This window comes from Hevea brasiliensis, chromosome 2 (genome assembly GCF_030052815.1).
Source record: "Hevea brasiliensis isolate MT/VB/25A 57/8 chromosome 2, ASM3005281v1, whole genome shotgun sequence".
Lineage (NCBI taxonomy): Eukaryota > Viridiplantae > Streptophyta > Magnoliopsida > Malpighiales > Euphorbiaceae > Hevea > Hevea brasiliensis.
Window position 1 is genome coordinate 100863953 of NC_079494.1, and position 18745 is coordinate 100882697.

The 18745-nt window shown below is 28.3% G+C and overlaps 1 protein-coding gene across 1 annotated transcript; it reads left to right on the forward strand.

The window, feature by feature from the left end:
- Positions 1–15502: 15502 nt before the first annotated feature.
- Positions 15503–17925, forward strand: LOC131173870 (uncharacterized). Its single transcript, XM_058136488.1, has 2 exons — positions 15503–16709; positions 16889–17925. The coding sequence occupies exons 1-2, from the start codon at positions 15544–15546 to the stop codon at positions 17775–17777; spliced, it is 2055 nt and encodes a 684-aa protein (XP_057992471.1). The 5' UTR covers positions 15503–15543; the 3' UTR covers positions 17778–17925.
- The last annotated feature ends 820 nt before the right edge of the window (positions 17926–18745 follow it).

Consider the following 18745-nt stretch of genomic DNA (forward strand, 5'->3'; position numbering starts at 1 on the left):
ATACCACATTTTACATTTAAAACTTGTTAGAATTGGTCACCATTACCATTTCTAACTTAAAACCAAGAGGGCAGAAAATTTCAGTTTTTGAAGCATAAGTTTACTGTTCCATTAAGCACTGTTGCAGTGGGAATTTGAAGAAATGACAAACATGAAAGTTGTTCCTTAGAATTTCCTTTTTTGAATCACTCCATTTGGAGTTTTGTAGCTCCAGATATGGTCCAAGCCGGATTGGCAAAACTGCAGAATTACCAAATCTACAGTAACATGAACAGTGACTGTGATTGCATTTTTGAATTGGTTCTGGTCATAATTTGGGGTAGGTTCCTTCATGAAAGTTGTTTGTCTATGTCTTGACTTGTTGCTATAAAAATTTCAGGTCAATTGACCAAATCTACAGTGAATTATGGCCAAATGAACAGTTACTGTTCATTTGGTCATTTCTGCAGGTGCTGTTGCAGGGTATCCGGATTGGGGCCAACTTTTGGTCCTCTTGCTTTGGTCTTTTAGGCATGGTTTCTTCAGAAAAAATGTGCCATTATAAGCCTAGTTTCATGTCCAATTGGCCAAACACCAATTGGACCAACACAGCCAAAGTTATGGCTGTCTAATTGGACTGGAATCTCAATCACCATTGCTGCTGTCCCTAGGCAGCATAGTCAATCTCTTTGCCATGCTATTTTTCAGTCCATATTATGGTCAACTTACCTAAAATGGTCACTAATTGACCCTTGAAATGTTCTCTAACAATTTCCTAAGCCAAGCCAAATTTTCACTTCTCAAAACCCTAGCTTCACATTATGTTTTCTAAAAAATGCCTTAGTTAGCATACCAATTTATTATCCATGTAGATATATATCTTAAACATCATTTCTAATTCACTCTAAGTCCAACAAAACACTCATTCCTATTCCTTCAATAGGGCAGCCGAAATTCATGTACACATACACATGAGTTTTGTTCATTTAAATTACATTTTCTTACTAAGTTCAAGTCCCTATTCATGAAATTAAAGAGTTTTAGGTATATAGTGCACTAACCTTTAAGTGGCTGAATTTTCCCAAGCTCAAAACTTCACTTTCTTTCCTTTTCTTGGCTGCCAAACACTCTCCCAAGATGAGTGGACAAATTTTAATGAAGAGAAGAAGGGATTTTATGGTGGAATGAAGAGGAAATGGAGCTTGATGGAGTGTTAATGGTGGTTTAGGCAAGGGCATGGGTGCGGCTGGTTGGGGAAGAAGAATGGCAGATTGTATTTTTAATTCTTTGGTCTTGCTTGTCTCTTTTATTGGTTAATTAAAGGGTTGTCTAATTATGATTGGTGGAAGCTTTTAAATGACATCATAATGATGTCATATTTGGCTTTTTATTGATTTTTCTTTTCTTTTCATCACTACTCATTTTCAATTTCATTTTTAGTAATATTTATTCATATTTTATGTCATATTAATTATTTACCCAACTGGACAAGTCGGCCAAAAATCACCTCTAAAGGCGAAATGACCAAAATGCCCTCCGTTTGGCTTAACGGGTCAAAATTGTCTGTACCGATTGAAAAATTTTTCTAAGTATTTTCTTGGCATTCTAATGCCATGGGAATCTCAACAACCCTTCTCTGGAGTCCCAAAAATTATTTTATAATTTTTCCCCCAGGTCTAGGGCTCCTAGTTGCAAGAACCGCAACTTCCCTCCGGGTTACCCATCGCTAGGGCACCGGCTCGTTTAACTTGTTTGTATTTTATTTCTAAAATTTTTACTTAATTTTTCTTACTAATATTTGAGTTAATTATGGTTCCTGACTTTAGTTTAAATATTTTTCCGGACGTTCTAGCTATCCGGACCAACACCGGTCACCGGAACAGTAGAATTGACGGAGTAGTTACCGGGAGGGTGTTACAATTAGCTTGGGGAGCTCATGGCAATGACTGCCCTTCGATTTCCTTGGTGCTCCTGGATGCCAAATCGGACTCCTCTGACCTAGGAACCTAGCCATCAGGAAGTAACATAGAAATTGGAATGTTATATTTTGCAAAAATAAATTATGCATCCAATTGATGAGATTTCTCTACCCATGAATTGATATCTTTTATTAAAGCATTCGTGATGGTAAACGCTAGTTTTTTCATATTATAAATATTACAAACTGCTCCACCCTGCTTCTGGATTGGGTTAGTGAGCAAGGTAAGTACAACCTCTGTTGGATATGGACTATGGACTTCTTTTCCCTGCGATAGTCACCTTTTGAAGTGTTCCACCATGAGCAAAACCTACATGTTTGGAGCAATTGCAGTAGGATCTCCCTCCACATTCTGAGACTCAGTGATTTTTTTGCTTCTGGTTTTTGGAGGCATGATGTTGCCTGCAAAAAATGATGCTATTGAATGGTGAAACGAGACCTATGTCCCAATGAGCGTGCCAAAAATAATTTCCCTAAAAACAATTTGGCTTACTGACAACTTAGGAAATGCGGACATGCCAGATACTGAGTGTATCAGCTGTGCGCTTTTTTAACTTCTCTCAAACGGTTGTGGGAACCTAACTAGACTAAACGCAACTTCATCAAAACCTCACTTCAAATGAACAATTAAAGTAACATGAAATCGTATTGATTGTTGGAAATTTAAGTACAGGGCTTAGAAAATAAATCTAAAATATGAAAAATAAAAAGACAGATAAAATTAAAGAAAAATAAACTGCTGGAGTTTGTTGTTGTTGATTGGTTGGGGGTTAAACGTTGCATAACAGAGCATATTTATAGCTGAACCTGGCTGATCTTGTGAAGGTTCCGGAAGCAGCACTTACTCATGTCACACGTCCAGTCTATTCTCATAACTCCGCAGCACCTATTTTTTAACCATTGATAACTTGCCGATGATCTGGTAACTTCCTACAATTGATTAACTTCTTATAACTCTCTTTACCTAAAAATCTAATAACTAATAAAAATATTGTCTAAATATTTAATTCAGATCTCATAATTAAATTCACAGAATAAAATTAATTAAATTAATTTAATTAATTATGGACCTAAAGTAACTAATGAGCGAACTAAATTATTTTTTATGCAAACAGTAAAATAGTGAGGTGCCTTCTTTGTCACATTGCCAGTCTTTGGATCGAGTAATGATACAACTATTACTACTCTTGCAGCCTCTTTTGCATGGTGCACGTGAAATTCCAGTGGAGTGCGAATCAAAATTGGGGTTGCAAAATCTAAACCAGCGCCTTCAATTCCAAATGTTTCGCATCAGAAACTGGGAAGTCAGGGTGACAAAGAACACCACCTGCCATCACACGATTCCCATCAATGCCTAATATAGACTGACAGCCACATTACCTCCTGCCCTTGCAACAGGACAAGCCTGAGAATCACGCTCTAGGGAGCTATCTAAGTTGAAAATCTGCAAAGGTAAGTTTAAACAAAAATTAGAATCACGAAAAAATAAAAAATAAGAAAGAAAAAAAAAGTGTAAAAAAAATAGAATAAAAGTAGAGAGAGGGAATTGAATGGAAAACTTGAAAAGGTCTTTCTACAAGTTAAGGATCCTTTTCTGTTATTTGAGAGATGGTGCGTAGCTATACTTTGTAATTTGATAAAAGTTTTAATGGTGTGCTCGAGTAATGAAGAAAAATTTATGAGATTTACATTGAGGTATCTTGTGATTTGGGCTTTTTATTAAAAGAGAAATGATTTTATTTTTTTCTTTCACTTGAGAGTTTATGATTTAATGTCGTTAGCGCTTAAAAGATAAAATGGTTAATAAGATTAAAAATTTCTAATTAAGTTTTGATGTGGTAGGAAAAGTTGACATAGCAATTATGTTAGCTCCACGTCAATGCCACATCAACCATTTCAATACTTATTTTATTTTGGCACTAAGTGAAAATGTTAAAAGTATAGATTCTAAGTTTTTTTTAAAAAAAAAAAAAAAAAAAAAACTCACCCTTAAATTTGTGAAAATTTTTAACTTTTGCACTAAAGTGCAGACAATTAACCACTAATTATCTACTGATCACAATAATCTTTTGCAAGTTTTTTTTTTCCATAGCAAAATAGGTGTATCATTAAGCCAATCACACATCTGACAAAAAAATTGTAATTTTCGCACCCATACACATATATCAAGGTCAAAGTTTAGTATACTTCAATGAATGAGATTAATTGGACATGGATAAGAGACTATAATAACAAGGTTCGACTTTGAAACGCTTAAACTGAATGAATCTCACTTACATACCACCTGAACTAACCCCTTATCACCTGCAAGTCTCTTACTAATGCCTTCTATTATGGATGAGATGCAAAACTCAATAAGGCTCTCTACACAAGGACCCAGTTGCCTGGGGCTTGCTCGATTTGAGCAAATTAAATGGATACAAGGATCGAATAAGTTTAGTCCCAGCCCCAACAATGAAAATCAAAAGCCCCACTTAGAAGCCGACCAGGTGAGCACTATTTAAATTAAATCGAAAATTTAAACCAAATTCATATTTTTTTAGTTATTTAAAAAAAAAAATTGGCTCCATGCAATTTTTATCATTCTCAAATCGAATTAATAGAATTTCGAGTTAAATCCCACATAATAAATAATGGGTTTCACATTCATTTTTATTGGCTAACATTCTCACATTTAACTTTTATTTAAATGACAGACTAATGGACAACACAATTATAAAACAAATTTGTTAAAATTAATTTAAAAAATAGAGGAAATTATAAAAATTAAAAAGCATGAAAGTTCTAAATCTGTAGTGAGCCATGCACATGCATTCCATTCTTGCAGTCCTTCCTATGCACCTTAATTAGAGATATGAATTCGTTCCATAAAGAAGAGCATACATAATAAATATATAAATCATGTAATGAAAAACATTAATTGCAATCAAGGCAAAGATTTAAATATGATTATTATTCTAACAAAAATTTCACAGTTTCACAAACAAGTTCAATATACCCAACAAAAATATCAAGACAATGAAGCAGGAGGGATAGGTATATTCGGCTTGGGAGGAGGAGGTGGACTTGGCTTCCGTTTAACTCCCAATTTTCTAGACCTACAATCTGCATAAATATTTCCAACCACCAACCTCTCATCAATGGTGAAAACGCAATTAAAAGAGCTTGAAGATGAAATTTATTATATGTCCATAGGGAGAGAAAAAGAAAGCACAAAATCTAAATGCAAGAGTTTTATATGTGGCATATACGGTACACAGACCTGCATCAACTAGGAGCATAGGCATGGAGAAGATCATGGAAGTGATGACCAATATGACTAGAACAGGAGAACGGATCAAGGAAGAAAAACCCATCTTTCTTGCTTTCTTAAATTTTTGGCATGCATAATTTGATTCATGAATTTATCAAATATATATACATACATACCAAGATATTACTCAAAATAAAATATAAAAGGAAGTAAAATAAAAGAATTTCTATTAATTAGGATGGAAATTAATCATTAAAGGTTAATTATTAATTACTAGTATAAGATGTATAACTTGATTTATATATCTAATCAATAAAAATTATAAGGATATCTTGATTTTATTGAGAATTTATTATATTTGAAAATAGGTAGCAGCGGAGCTAAAAAAGTATTTTTGGGATTAATATTATTGATTTAATATATTATTTAATTACACTTTTTCTCTATATATTTTTTATTCAATGTATATTTTGAAAGGTTAATATTACACATTTAAAATACCATAATAGAGTATAATTAAATTATAATTTTTTTTAATAGTGTTAATACTTTAAAAAAATTTTAAATATATATTAAAAATAAATAATTCCAATACTGTACATTACTTATATCTTAATAAAATAATATAATTATTTTTTGGGGGGCAACAATTAAAATAAAATAATTTTATCTAACAAAAATTAATTTATATATGTATATGGAAAAATTATAAGGGTTGGGAGGACCAAGGCTCCCCCAGTCTCCCCTCCCTCCGCCCCTAGAAATAGGACACATTGTGATATTAAATAAGATGTTAATTATAAATTAAAATAAATATATTTTTTTTTATTTATTGGTGTGTAGAAGGAAATTGAAGAGGTATTTTCTATTAATTAGACTTGAAATTAATCATTAATAATAGCATTAACATAAAAATAAAGAATCTTAAAAAAAAATCATTTATTTCCTATTTATCAGGACGGGAATCAATTATTAATAAGAAGGTAATTTATAACTAGGTTCAAAACTCACAAGTTAATTCTTAGTATATCTTTTAGGTAGTGTTTGATATAAATAAATTTCATAAAATTGTGTTGAATTCATTTATAATTTTAAAATTTTAGTATTTAATTTAAATGAAAATTCATTTGAAATTCTTAATAATCAATTTCATAGAATTTATTATAACTAAACCAAATTTCATCAAAATTTATAAAATTTGTAAATGAATTTTAAATTTAAATTTATATATATTTCAAGTGATAAAATTACACTCTTATTATATATAATTTTATTTTATTTTATTTATTTTAAATACAAATTTTATTTCATTTAAAATGAATTTCATATTTAATATAAAATCTACCAAACAAACAAAGATATTCATTTGTCAATTAATTTTGTCATGAAATTTATTTGCAAATAAAATAAATTTTACCTTAAAATTAAATCAAACAGGGTCTAACAATTTGGTCTTCAAAATTTAATTCTATTAACAAATTAGTCTCTGCCGTTAATTATTTTTCAATTCAAAATAATTTAATTTCTTAAGTTTTATTTTATCCACAAAATAAATTTATGTAATTATTTTTAATATAAAATAAATAATTACTTAAATATAAAATTTAGATGTATAAATTATTTTGTTAATAAAATAAATGGAATAAGGTTTAATTTGGCCCTTATACTTATTGGGGAGGTTCAATTTAGCCTATTTTTAATTTTGGCCAATTTAATCCATAAGTTTTAATTTATACTCAAATTAGTCTAATTAATAAAAATATTATTTTTTTAATATTAAAATATAATATAAAAATAATTTATTTAATATTTTAATTATACAAATTATACAATATAAAAATAATATTTTAATATCATTTTTAAAATATTTAATTATTTTGTTTAAATAATATTAAAAATTAAATATTTTGTTTAAATAATATTAAAAAATGACTTTTGTTAATATTAAAATATTATTTTTATATTGTATAATTAATTAATTAATTTGTTTATATATCAAATAATTTATTTAAATAATTTATTTAATATTTAATTATTTTTTAATATTAAAATATTATTTTTCTATTTTATAATTAATTAAATAAAAATATTATTTTTATTATTCAATATTATCAATTGGAATAGTAATAATTTTTAATTTTAATTAATTATATGAAAATATAAAAATATTTTTTTATATTTTCAGTTTAATTAATAATATTGAAAAATAAAAATAATATTTTTATTTTTATTAATTAATTATATAATAAAAAAATAATATTTTAATATTAAAAAATAATTAATAATTAAATAATTACACTTTTTTGTTAATTAGATTTATTTGAGCATAAATCAAAATTTATAAATTAAATTAAATTAAAAATTAAAAATAAGCTAAATTGAACATCTGCATAGCCTAATTTGAATCTTATTCCTCAAATAAATTGCTAATAGCTTGCCTAGCACATGCATGTCAGTGAGAGAGACTAATTTAGTTGAAAAATTAATTGGAAGCAACTTACAAACTGGTCTCTTGAAAAAAAATGAGAATTAACGGAGAAAGCTTTGGAATCCTCTTAAACAAGAAGAGAATATCAGCGTTCAATTTGGCTAAATGTCCAGCAAAACAGAGCACCATCCGAACATAAGCATCTCTACATCGTCTCAAAACGAAGAAGAAAAAGGAATTGCACTGACCTATATGAGCCTCTCTATTTCTAGTTAACTTCACTATCTTATTGTGTACCTTGTCAATGTGGTTCTGCAGTACTTTCTCTTTGAGAATCAGAAGCCATGAATGCAGTTTCAAGTAGAATTAAGCCTTACACCTGGTGCCTGAACTCTATTCCTCTCTGCCAACATTTTGAAAAAAGTATGAGGTTCCCAACTGACAATAGCAAAGTGGGAAATGGGAATGCAGCAAAATGTCAAACAATATCTAAATAAAACCAACCTTTGTTGGTAAGGTCTATCATACTGTAAATTTGCTAATAGTATCGTATTTAACAAAAATATAAATGATTATCTTGCATGCAAACAGTGCATTGCATACAGAGTTATCAACGTGCCCCCTGCGAGCAAACACCTGAGTTTCCCTGACATGCATGTACCAGGCAAGCTAAGTGAGCTCTGCAAAGGACCATGCATTTCTGGAAATTGTTAGCTTTTGAAATAGGACTAGTTAATTACTTATGATTGCAGAAGAATTCAGGTAAATAACTGTTGTACTTACATGGAGAATGCCCGCTAGGAAAGCTTTTGTATCCATCCTTTATAACCCTGGCATTTCAATGACAAATTACATCTTCAGCAACAGCATCAAATGCCTGCAGAGAATGCAAATCAACAACAGTGCTCAGGCCAGAAAGCTAGCTTTTTAGGATGGAGGATTTAGAGAAATTTATTTCATTAATTTTTTCCTAAATATGAGAAAGAACATGAAAATAGAGATAAGCCTACCTATTTTCGATCAGGAAAACACCTCCAGAAGCTGTCGATCGACAGCATCTTTGACAGCATCCGTTATAACTCCGGTGACAATAAGAGAAAACAATAGCCCTGAGCTTGCATAATAATGTAATAATACACTCAGCTATTAGCAGCTAAATTTTATTTCATCAAAACTGTGTATAATGAGAAACGTCAATGAGCTATGGTAACACGGTGGTGGAGTGTCTGCTTTACAGTAGAGATCTCAACCAGACCTCCGGCATTTCCCCAACTGAACAGGGAAAAAAAATAAAGAAATTCACCCAATTATCTAGCTACTGAAAGCTTAATTTTAAAAATTTCAGAAGTGATTTTTACGTTCTTTATGGCAATGTTGACACAAGATCAAATCTACTGCAGGTAACTAATGTTTCTGCGTTCATTTCATTTAATTATAAATAAATATTTCATAATAGAGAGTTCATTTATACTTGAATTTTCATGTTAGTGTCATGATGAAGAAAATTTCAAGAATCTATACGTTTTCAGAATTCATTTGTAAGTTTCATCCCCCCCCCAAAAAAAAAAAATGGTAAGTTCGACAAGAAATGCATAATTACCAGGATTAGGATTAAAATGAATGCATGGTTGGATAGAAATTGTGGACTAAATGGAACAGAAATTGTATAAAAAGAAACCTAAGGTGAGAGATAAACTTAGATGGGGGGAGAGAAAAGAAACCAGATCATTTTTGGGAACTATAAAAACTATCTGCAATGGTGATTTGATACGAACGAGTATCAGAGAATGTGCAAATATTGGATGCGAGTGTTACTGAATCGTTTCCAAGGCTGAGAGATTTCAACTTGAAATCTAAGTTGGAGTCATTTGTTAATAATAACTGCACTTTCTTTTCTTAAACATTATGATTTTATTATTAAGAAATTTTTAAGTAAACTCAATCTATCATATATTTTATAAATTAAATTAATAAAATTATTTTATAATAATATAATTATAAATAAATATATAATTTAATTTTTAATTATTCTTTTATATTTATAAAATTGCAAATAAATATAAACAATAAATAGTGATTTGATTTATATTTGTAATAAACAGAATTTACCAAAAAAAAACTCTCTTTATTTTTTTTTTTCATTTCCTGTTATTCCTTAAAATTAAAATGTTTCCATATTTTTTTATATTAGGTAAGCATGCAAAAATTCTGGACTTTTTTACATCCGAAAACTTTCAAATTGGATCAAGTATCGTAAATTAATGCAGGTTTCACACTCAACAGTCGATAGTTAATATATCCATTATACTGTTGGAATTTAAGTAGCTTGTGAAATCAGAGCTATTGTCAATTAGACGTTAACGAATGTATATATATTAAACGTTACTCATATTTTTTTATATTATTTAATTTATATATATATTAATAATAAAATAAATACAATACAATAAATAAAAAAATTATATATTTATTTAATTAATAAAATAAATTATATAAAATAATAAATTAATAATTATATATTTATTTTAATAATAAAATAAGTTATATAATATATATACTTATTAGTATTTTACACGCCGATAATCATAGCTAGATAAAATTTTATTAAATACTTACATAAATAAATTATTATCAGCTATTAGTCATCAATTAACGAAAATAGCTATTAATTATCGGCCATTAATTGTATCTAATACTAAACTCAAAATGTTCTACATATGTATACCTATAAATTTTTAAACCTTTTATAAAAAAAATATTTGTATAAACTTTAAATAATAACATTAAAAACTAAATTTAATATAATAATCAAAATAAAAATAAAATGATTTTATTCCATCAAAAATAATTTTTTTAAAAAAAATAATTTTCTGTGAAACAATTAGAAGATACAAGATATTAATACAAGCAACTTAATGGCATTTGTTTTTATTCTAATTGCAAGGTATCAGACTTCACTCCAAAGGTATAAGACATTAGTGTGAGACTCAACTCACTCTCTTATAACATATATATGCACAACAATTGTTATTAGATTAAAATCTATGAACATGTTTGATATTACTATTAAAATTGTGATTAAGAAAAAATATATATATTTTTTAAATATATTAATCAGAGATATTAAAAATTGATTTAAAATTAAATCACTTTTAAATTAGTAATTCAATGATTAAGTGTTTGTTTTATAGGTCAGATTAAAAAAATTCAAAGTAAATGAAAAAAGGTTAAATATATGATTTTATCCTTAAATTTATACTATTTAATATATCACATTTATGCACTTTCTAAAAAAAATTATAATTAATAAGTGATTGAATCAACGGAGTGAAACTAATATTCAAATAAATTTTACTTAGAAGGTCAAGTGTTTAAATCTTATAGTTGTCATTGTTATGTTTTTACATAAATGTCACTCTCTCAACCGACCGTTAAAAATGCATACTTAAAAAATATATTATATTTATTAACTTAAAAATTTTATAATAATTCAACACAATTAAATATTTAAATAGAAAGGTCATTAATTAATTTTAATGATTATATTATTATTATTATTATTATTATTATTATTATTATTAAAGAAATTCAATACTAATACTAATATTCAATCATTATTATTACAATGTTAATTTTTAACAATTATATTAATATATTTATGAATGTATAAGTTTAACAATAACACTTCATAATTATGAAGTTATTTTCAAAATTATCAAATATTGAATTTGAGTTTTAATTGAGGTAAAATGAAAATTTGTCCTTTTTTTTTAATAAGTGAAGAAATTAGTTTGAAATTGGGGGAAAATCATGTAAACGCCCACCAATGTATATGTGCATAGCATTAATTGAGATTATATGGGGAAGCGGACACATGCCATGATGCCAAAGCACTGAGCTCCATCACCCATCATGTCACTGCATTTAGCAAAATAAATTTGTTCCAAGCAACTTGTTGGAGAAGTATTCATCTAGCTGTTACCCGGTCAATAAAAAGTATTAAGACAGAAATGACCTTTTATATATATATATATATATATATATATATATATATATATATATACACACATATGAACAACAATGATATTAAGCTCAAATTGAGCTAACTTAAATAAATTAAAAAAGTAATTTTAGTCAAAAGTATATTAAATGCTCTATGTTCTTTTTACACTTTTAATTTTATTAACTATTTAAATGACTTATCATTTAAGTCTTCTTTTGAACCTTATAAATCATTTAACTATTTACTTTTATAATTTTAATTTCATCTTTTTTCACTTAAATTTAACAAACAATTAATTTTATTATTTTAAAATAAAATTAAATCAGTCAATTAGATAAATTTAATTAAAAATTAAAATTTAATTCAATTCAATTTAATTAATAAGCGAAAACCTTTGCAGAATGGGAAGAATTTAATGGATTTGATCCTGTCACCTCTAACGTGGAGAAGGAACCACCTAAACTATCACAACATTTAGTTAATCTTTTATATATACATATATGCATATATCATGTTGACTTTTTAAAATTAATAAATTATTTTTTAATTGTATTTATTTTTTTATGATTTGGATTTTTTACCTTTTCTTTATTTTATTTTATTTCTTCTCTAATATTAATATTAATATTGTTTTCTAAAAATGTTTGCATTACCGACCAATTACTAATATATAGTGAATGCATTTTATGCTCATCTTTAATATTTTACTTTCATTTTATTTATAAGATAAAATTTTTTCCATTGTTTAAATTATTTATATTAATTTAAAATAATTAAAAATTATTAACCTATAACTATTACAAAGAAAATTGAAAATTCTTAATTTTATCCATTTATTATTTAAATAATTAATAATGTTAATAATATGATATATTAATACATTAATTTGAATTATTAATTTTTTATATTATTATTAATTTTATAATATTTATTTAATAGTGTACAAGTTAAACTCTGATTCAACTCCGATTTATTCTTAAATCTTTAACCCTTTACTTTCATCGATTTAATTATTAGGTTAGATTTGAAAACTTTGATTAATTTCAATATCCACCAAACAAACTAGTTGAGCTAAATTAACTAAAATTCGGATCGCTAGTCGATTTGGTCTGGTTATAAATCACGAGTCTTTTTCATTTTGAATAAAAAAAAAAAGCCTTTAAAAAAGCCTTTTTTTAAGCAGGTGTCGAACCCTCGACTTATGGGGAAAATAAAAGAACATTTTCACTTAGTCAATATTTGCCTTTAGACATTTACGGTATAGATAATTTATTTTAATGTTATTTTAAATTATTTAATTAGTTTCTTATTTAATTTTTTTATGTATAAAAATTTAATATATTAAAATTTATATTCATTGATATTAAAATGATTATTTTAATTTTTACTCTAAATATTTCTTTTATTATAAGATAATAATTATTTGTAAAATATACCAATCTATTAATTATAATAATATATTATTATTTTTTTTAAAATATTATTAATTTATATATTAATATTTATTTAATAGTATACTGATTAAATCCCAATTTGACCGTAGTTGAATTGTAGACCCTTAAATCTCTTTTTTACTGATTCAATAATTGAATCGGATTTGAAAATTTTAATATTAACTCATATTGAACTCATTTGACCATAACGTTCATTTCTTGATTTGCAGAACCCTATTTCTCTTCCTCTTCCTCTTCCTCCATCAATAAAGCTAAGCATATTGAGTATTCGAATCAAGTTCGAGTTTTGTATGTTAGATATACATTACTTAAATTATTTTATATAAATAACTAATTAAATATAAAATATATATTTTTATAATAATATTTATAAAATTTTAAATATTATATTTTAATTAAATTGAATTTAATTTGAAATCTATACCATAAAGTCTAAGAGGAAGGAGATAAGATACCTTAATTGATATATAAAAATTATGAATGAAGAAATGGATTAAGAGCAATAGCAATACAATTACATATGATGTAGCTTTAAGTATAATCTAATTGTGTTTGTGAATATGATTTACAATTTCAAAGTTTTATATTAAAATTATATTTAAATAATAAATATTATTATACCCTTATATATTAATATTATATATATTTAAATAGTATATATTCTAAAGGTGATGTGGTCTATAAATCAATTTGTAGCATGTGTTGAAAAAGGTTTTTAAACTTGATTTGGTCATTCAACTAGTAAAGATAGAGAGTTAAAAGGTTTAAAATTCAACCAAGTTATATTAATAAATAAATATTATATAATTAATAATAATGTTTATATTATAATTAATAATTTTATACATTTTATAAATAATTATTAAAATAAATTTAGTTAAGTTTTAAATATTTTTTAGAAAAAAAATAAAATTTAAAATAATATTATTTAATTATTTGTAAAAAAATTTATAATAATAAAATTTATTCGTATTAATGAAATATAAATATTAATATATTAAAATTATATAACACAATAATTAGAAAAATTTTATATACTTTTTACTATTTAAAAGATAATAAAATAGAACAATAATTTAATAATTTAATATAACTATTGATATTATTAATTATTTAAATTATAAGTGGGAGAAGCTAAATTTTTTTAAGGTTAATAATTATTAATGATTATATATTAATATAATATAATATAATTTAATAAAAGAAATAATTTATAAAATAAATAACCAATATATATATATATATATATATATATATATATATATATATATATATATATTTTATTAAACCTATAATTAGTTGTAAAATATCTTTTGAGGCGCAAGGATCGAATTATGGTGTCTCTCCTTGCATTTTTTCTTTTTTGGTTAAAGTGTATTGATTCGATTGCAATACTTATTTTAAATCGCAATACTTATTTTAAATTAGTTAAATTTTTGATTCATTAGTTATTTAATTGATTTACATTGATTTAATTTGATTATGTGAAATTTAAATTTTTTTTAATTAATTTACTTTGATTTAATCTAATTCTATGAAATTTAAATTTAACACTCAAATCGAATGAATTATTGATTTAATTTGTAAGTAAATTAATTTGATCAATCAAATAAATTTAGTAATCAATACATGCATGTATGACACCAAAATTTACCTTCAAGTCATTAAACTTTTTTATAAAGATACATTAATTATAAAAATATTTTTTTATTATTTTCATTAATTAAAAATATAATTAATACATTTAAGTTGACAAAATAAGAGCTATTTAGTACTACTCCTATATGAATATTATTTGGAGAGCACATTCGTCGCCGATTCTGCTGTCTTGGGTTCTGCTTTTCTCTTACAATCTCCTCGTTCGCCGGAAAAATGTGAACTCCTTGAAGTCTTAGGTTTATTACTTTTATAATCCGCCATTTCAGGACAACCATCATTTTTCTATCTGGTGCCAGCCTGTCTAATCACGCACCATTCTCACTTATCATCCACACACATTGGCATTTTTTTTTTCTTTTAATAAAAAATATATTTATTAAATCTGATTATTGTATTAAATAAATTTATAAAATGGCACTTATTAAGTTGATTGATTCACACACATGTCATGGTGGGGCTGTATTTTTTTTTTAATTTATCTGATTTATTATAAATTTAAAATATAATATATATTAAAAAAATATTATTTAAATTTAATTTAATTTAAAATATAAATATAAATATGTAAAATTTATTTATATATTTTATTTATTTATTAGATGAATTTCGATATAGGGCTTATATTTAAGTTTATAATAAATTAAATATATACATAAAAATCATATAATAAAATTGGGACGTATATATTTATTTCTTAGATCATATATTGATTTATATCAACCGTCTTCAACCTGCACTTCTCGTCCATCACTCTCCCACCTCAACATCCTAGGTTAGAATCCACCATTCATGGATCCCCCGCCCCTCCCAGTCCCACCCCTTCCTGCTACCTCCGCCACCAGCATACACATCAACTATCCGGAGTCCGTCGAGTCCTCTCCCCGCTCTCACATGGCTGTCGACAATTTCCATGAGTCCCTACCACCGGTCCCAAGTGCCAAGCTCCGCCTAATGTGCAGCTATGGAGGCCACATTATCCCTCGCCCGCACGACAAGTCCCTCTGCTATGTAGGAGGTGAGACAAGAATTGTAGTTGTCGATCGCCACTCCTCTCTCTCTTCCCTAACATCTCGCCTTTCCCGCATTCTTCTTGATGGGCGTTCTCAATTCACTCTCAAGTACCAGCTACCCCACGAAGACCTCGACTCTCTAGTGTCTGTAACCACAGATGAAGATCTTGATAACATGGTTGAAGAATATGACCGGATAACTTCATCGGCGTCATTGGCTTTAGCTCCCTCTCGTATCCGCTTGTTCCTTTTCTTTAACAAGCCCGAAACTGCAGCATCTATGGGGCCACTTCTTGCTGACTCTAAGTCAGAGACATGGTTTGTTGATGCGCTTAATGGTTCAGGTTTATTTCCAAGAAATCTCTCAGATTCTGCCACCGTAGATTGCTTGGTGAATCTTGATGACGAGCATCGTCATCATGACTTCGAGGCTCAAGCAGAGGGTGTAGAAGGCGCAGAGGGAGAGAGCAAGCAAGAAAAGAATAATGTACCGGTGGAAGTACTACATCATGATGTGCAGGCTACGATGCCAGACTCACCTATAGTGGAGAATTGTTCTTCATTTGGTTCATCTTCTTCTTCCCCTTCAATGTGCAACCTGCCGCCTATTCGGGTTCGTGTGGAAGGTCATCACAAAGTTGGCGTAGAGGAACAATTTGCACAGATGACATTCGCGCAAGTTGTGCAGAAACAAGATGATGGGTGCGGCCTTTTATCTGCAGCTTTGCCTCCACTTCCCACAGCAGTAGCTGCAGTTGGGAATGTGGCAACGCTTAATCCTGCAGGCGGTTCTAGCGAGAACTTGAGTCGGGTTTTATCAGATGACGAGATATCAGATCAGGGTATGCCGGTCACTTTTCGAAAACCACCATTGCCTCTGAAGCCTGTGCAACAAAAGGCTGGTGCCTGCGGTTACAATCTGCCTTCACCAGATTCAGTTGCAAGGTATATGTGAACTCTTCTTATTTAATTTCATGATAAAACAATAGCAAGATCTAGGTGAAATTGGTTTCCCTGCTGTTTTTAATTGTTGTTAACAGGCCAATTAAGCAAATGGCTTTCATTGAAACAGAGATTGGGAAATAAATAATCAGTGTCTTTTGATTGATGATCTAACTATGCAGTGATTCTGCAAGTTCACTCTCCAAGACCATGTATTATCAAGAACAATATCAAGCTGCATTGGGAGACAGCAGGGCTCCTCTGAACCCAGATGCAAAATGTGAAATTTCAGTCCCAAGCTCTCAAATCCAAATCCAACCAGCTCCAAATCTCGGGTACGGGTCGCCGACACAGTTTGATCAGCAGCAACAGCAACAATTGGTACACACCAGCACACATTTTATACCCCATCCTGCCACAACTCCATTGCCAATTTCATCTTACTACCCACTTTATGCTCCTCCTCCTACTCCATCACAGCAAGTACAGCCTCAACAACCACTTGATACGCAATCCCCTGTATATGTAATGCCTGTTGCACAAACCCAAACATACATGTCTGCTCAATCTAATATCGTGGAAACTGCAGCTACTGTAATAACCCCAAGCCACCCACCATCACCTCCAACTCCTAACATAGTTGCTGCTTCTGCAGTTTACAAGGACACACTTTCACATCCACCCCTTTACCCCACAAAGGCAGCAGGCACCAGCGCCGTCCTAGCTAAGCCCGAAACGGCTGCAGGTGTTTATAGAACAGCCGTGACCTCAACACCCACATTTGTCCCAATCCCAGCTGCTCAATTTCAGCAACAATATGTGGGTTATGCTCCGGTGCAACAGCTATCTCAATCCATTGCCGTTCCTGCTGGTGCTAATGCTAATTATGGTTTTGAATATGCCAATGCCACACCTGAACAAGTCTATTACACTCATCAGATTCAAGCTTCCCCATTGCCTTCTCAGTACCAAACCATGACCCCAGCTGCTGCTGTAGCTCTAGCTGATGCTTCAAATCAGCTTCCAACAAGCAACACCATGCACCAGATTGGAACCTCCCAGCCTCTCTAAAGTACTATTGGGTCTTCCTCTTGTTGCTAGTATTCTACGTTCCTTTTTTAGTGGGAAATGAAGGAGAAGTCTTTTTTTGCTTCCCTTGAATATATGTATAAGACTGATATTGAATAAAAATTCTGTACAAGAAAATATTTGTTGAGAAGCAAGATTCCTACACCGCTATTTATTTATACAATAAATTCATCAATGGTTGTTGCTAATTTTTCAGTGTAAATTTTTTTAAAGCAGTTTTAGGAGAGAATATGTTTACTAGGTATAAATAAGGTGTTGGAATGAATTACCAAATAGTATTTAGTACAAATGATTAAGTACAAATGATTAAGTACTCTTAAATCTCGTTGATAAATTTATCTCTTAATAGCCAACATGGCATGAAGAGGATTAATCTTGATTTATTAGGTTAAAAATACCTATGAAATATATAAAAGAAAAAAAAAAGTGCTGAAATGAATTTGAACTTCTCAAGTGTACTCTTACCTGATGCACTATTAAATAAACTTTATAATAACAATTGAACTATGTATATATGTATAGAGAGAGAGAGGAATCTATCTCTTTCTAATTAATTATTTGCCTTCATTAGGTAATTTAAAAAAAAATAAAGGAAGAGGAATTCGGCATACATATATTTTAACTAACAATTATATATGGATTCATTTTTCTTATTTTACGAAGAACTTACTTTTACACAAGTGAAAGGATGAGGTTGCATTTAGTTTATAAATCAGTGAAATTTATAAGTATTTAGTTTGAATTATAAATTAAAAAAAATATTTAAAATAAGTTATAAGTGATAAGTGGAATAATCTTATTTATGAATTATTTAATTATCTTAAAATTACTATTTTATCAAATAAAAAGTTATAGTTTATAAGTCAATTAAATTTACCTATAAGTATGGCATTTTAATTATGGAATCTGATATTGGTTTCAAATTCTATCGCTCTTTCTCTAAATTCTCT

Excerpts from the sequence above, each read along its gene's own strand:
- LOC131173870 (XM_058136488.1), top strand. The coding sequence starts at position 15,544 with ATGGATCCCCCGCCCCTCCCAGTCCCACCCCTTCCTGCTACCTCCGCC. Across the intron at positions 16,710-16,888 it reads TCACCAGATTCAGTTGCAAG|TGATTCTGCAAGTTCACTCT; the intron begins GTATATGTGAAC and ends CTAACTATGCAG.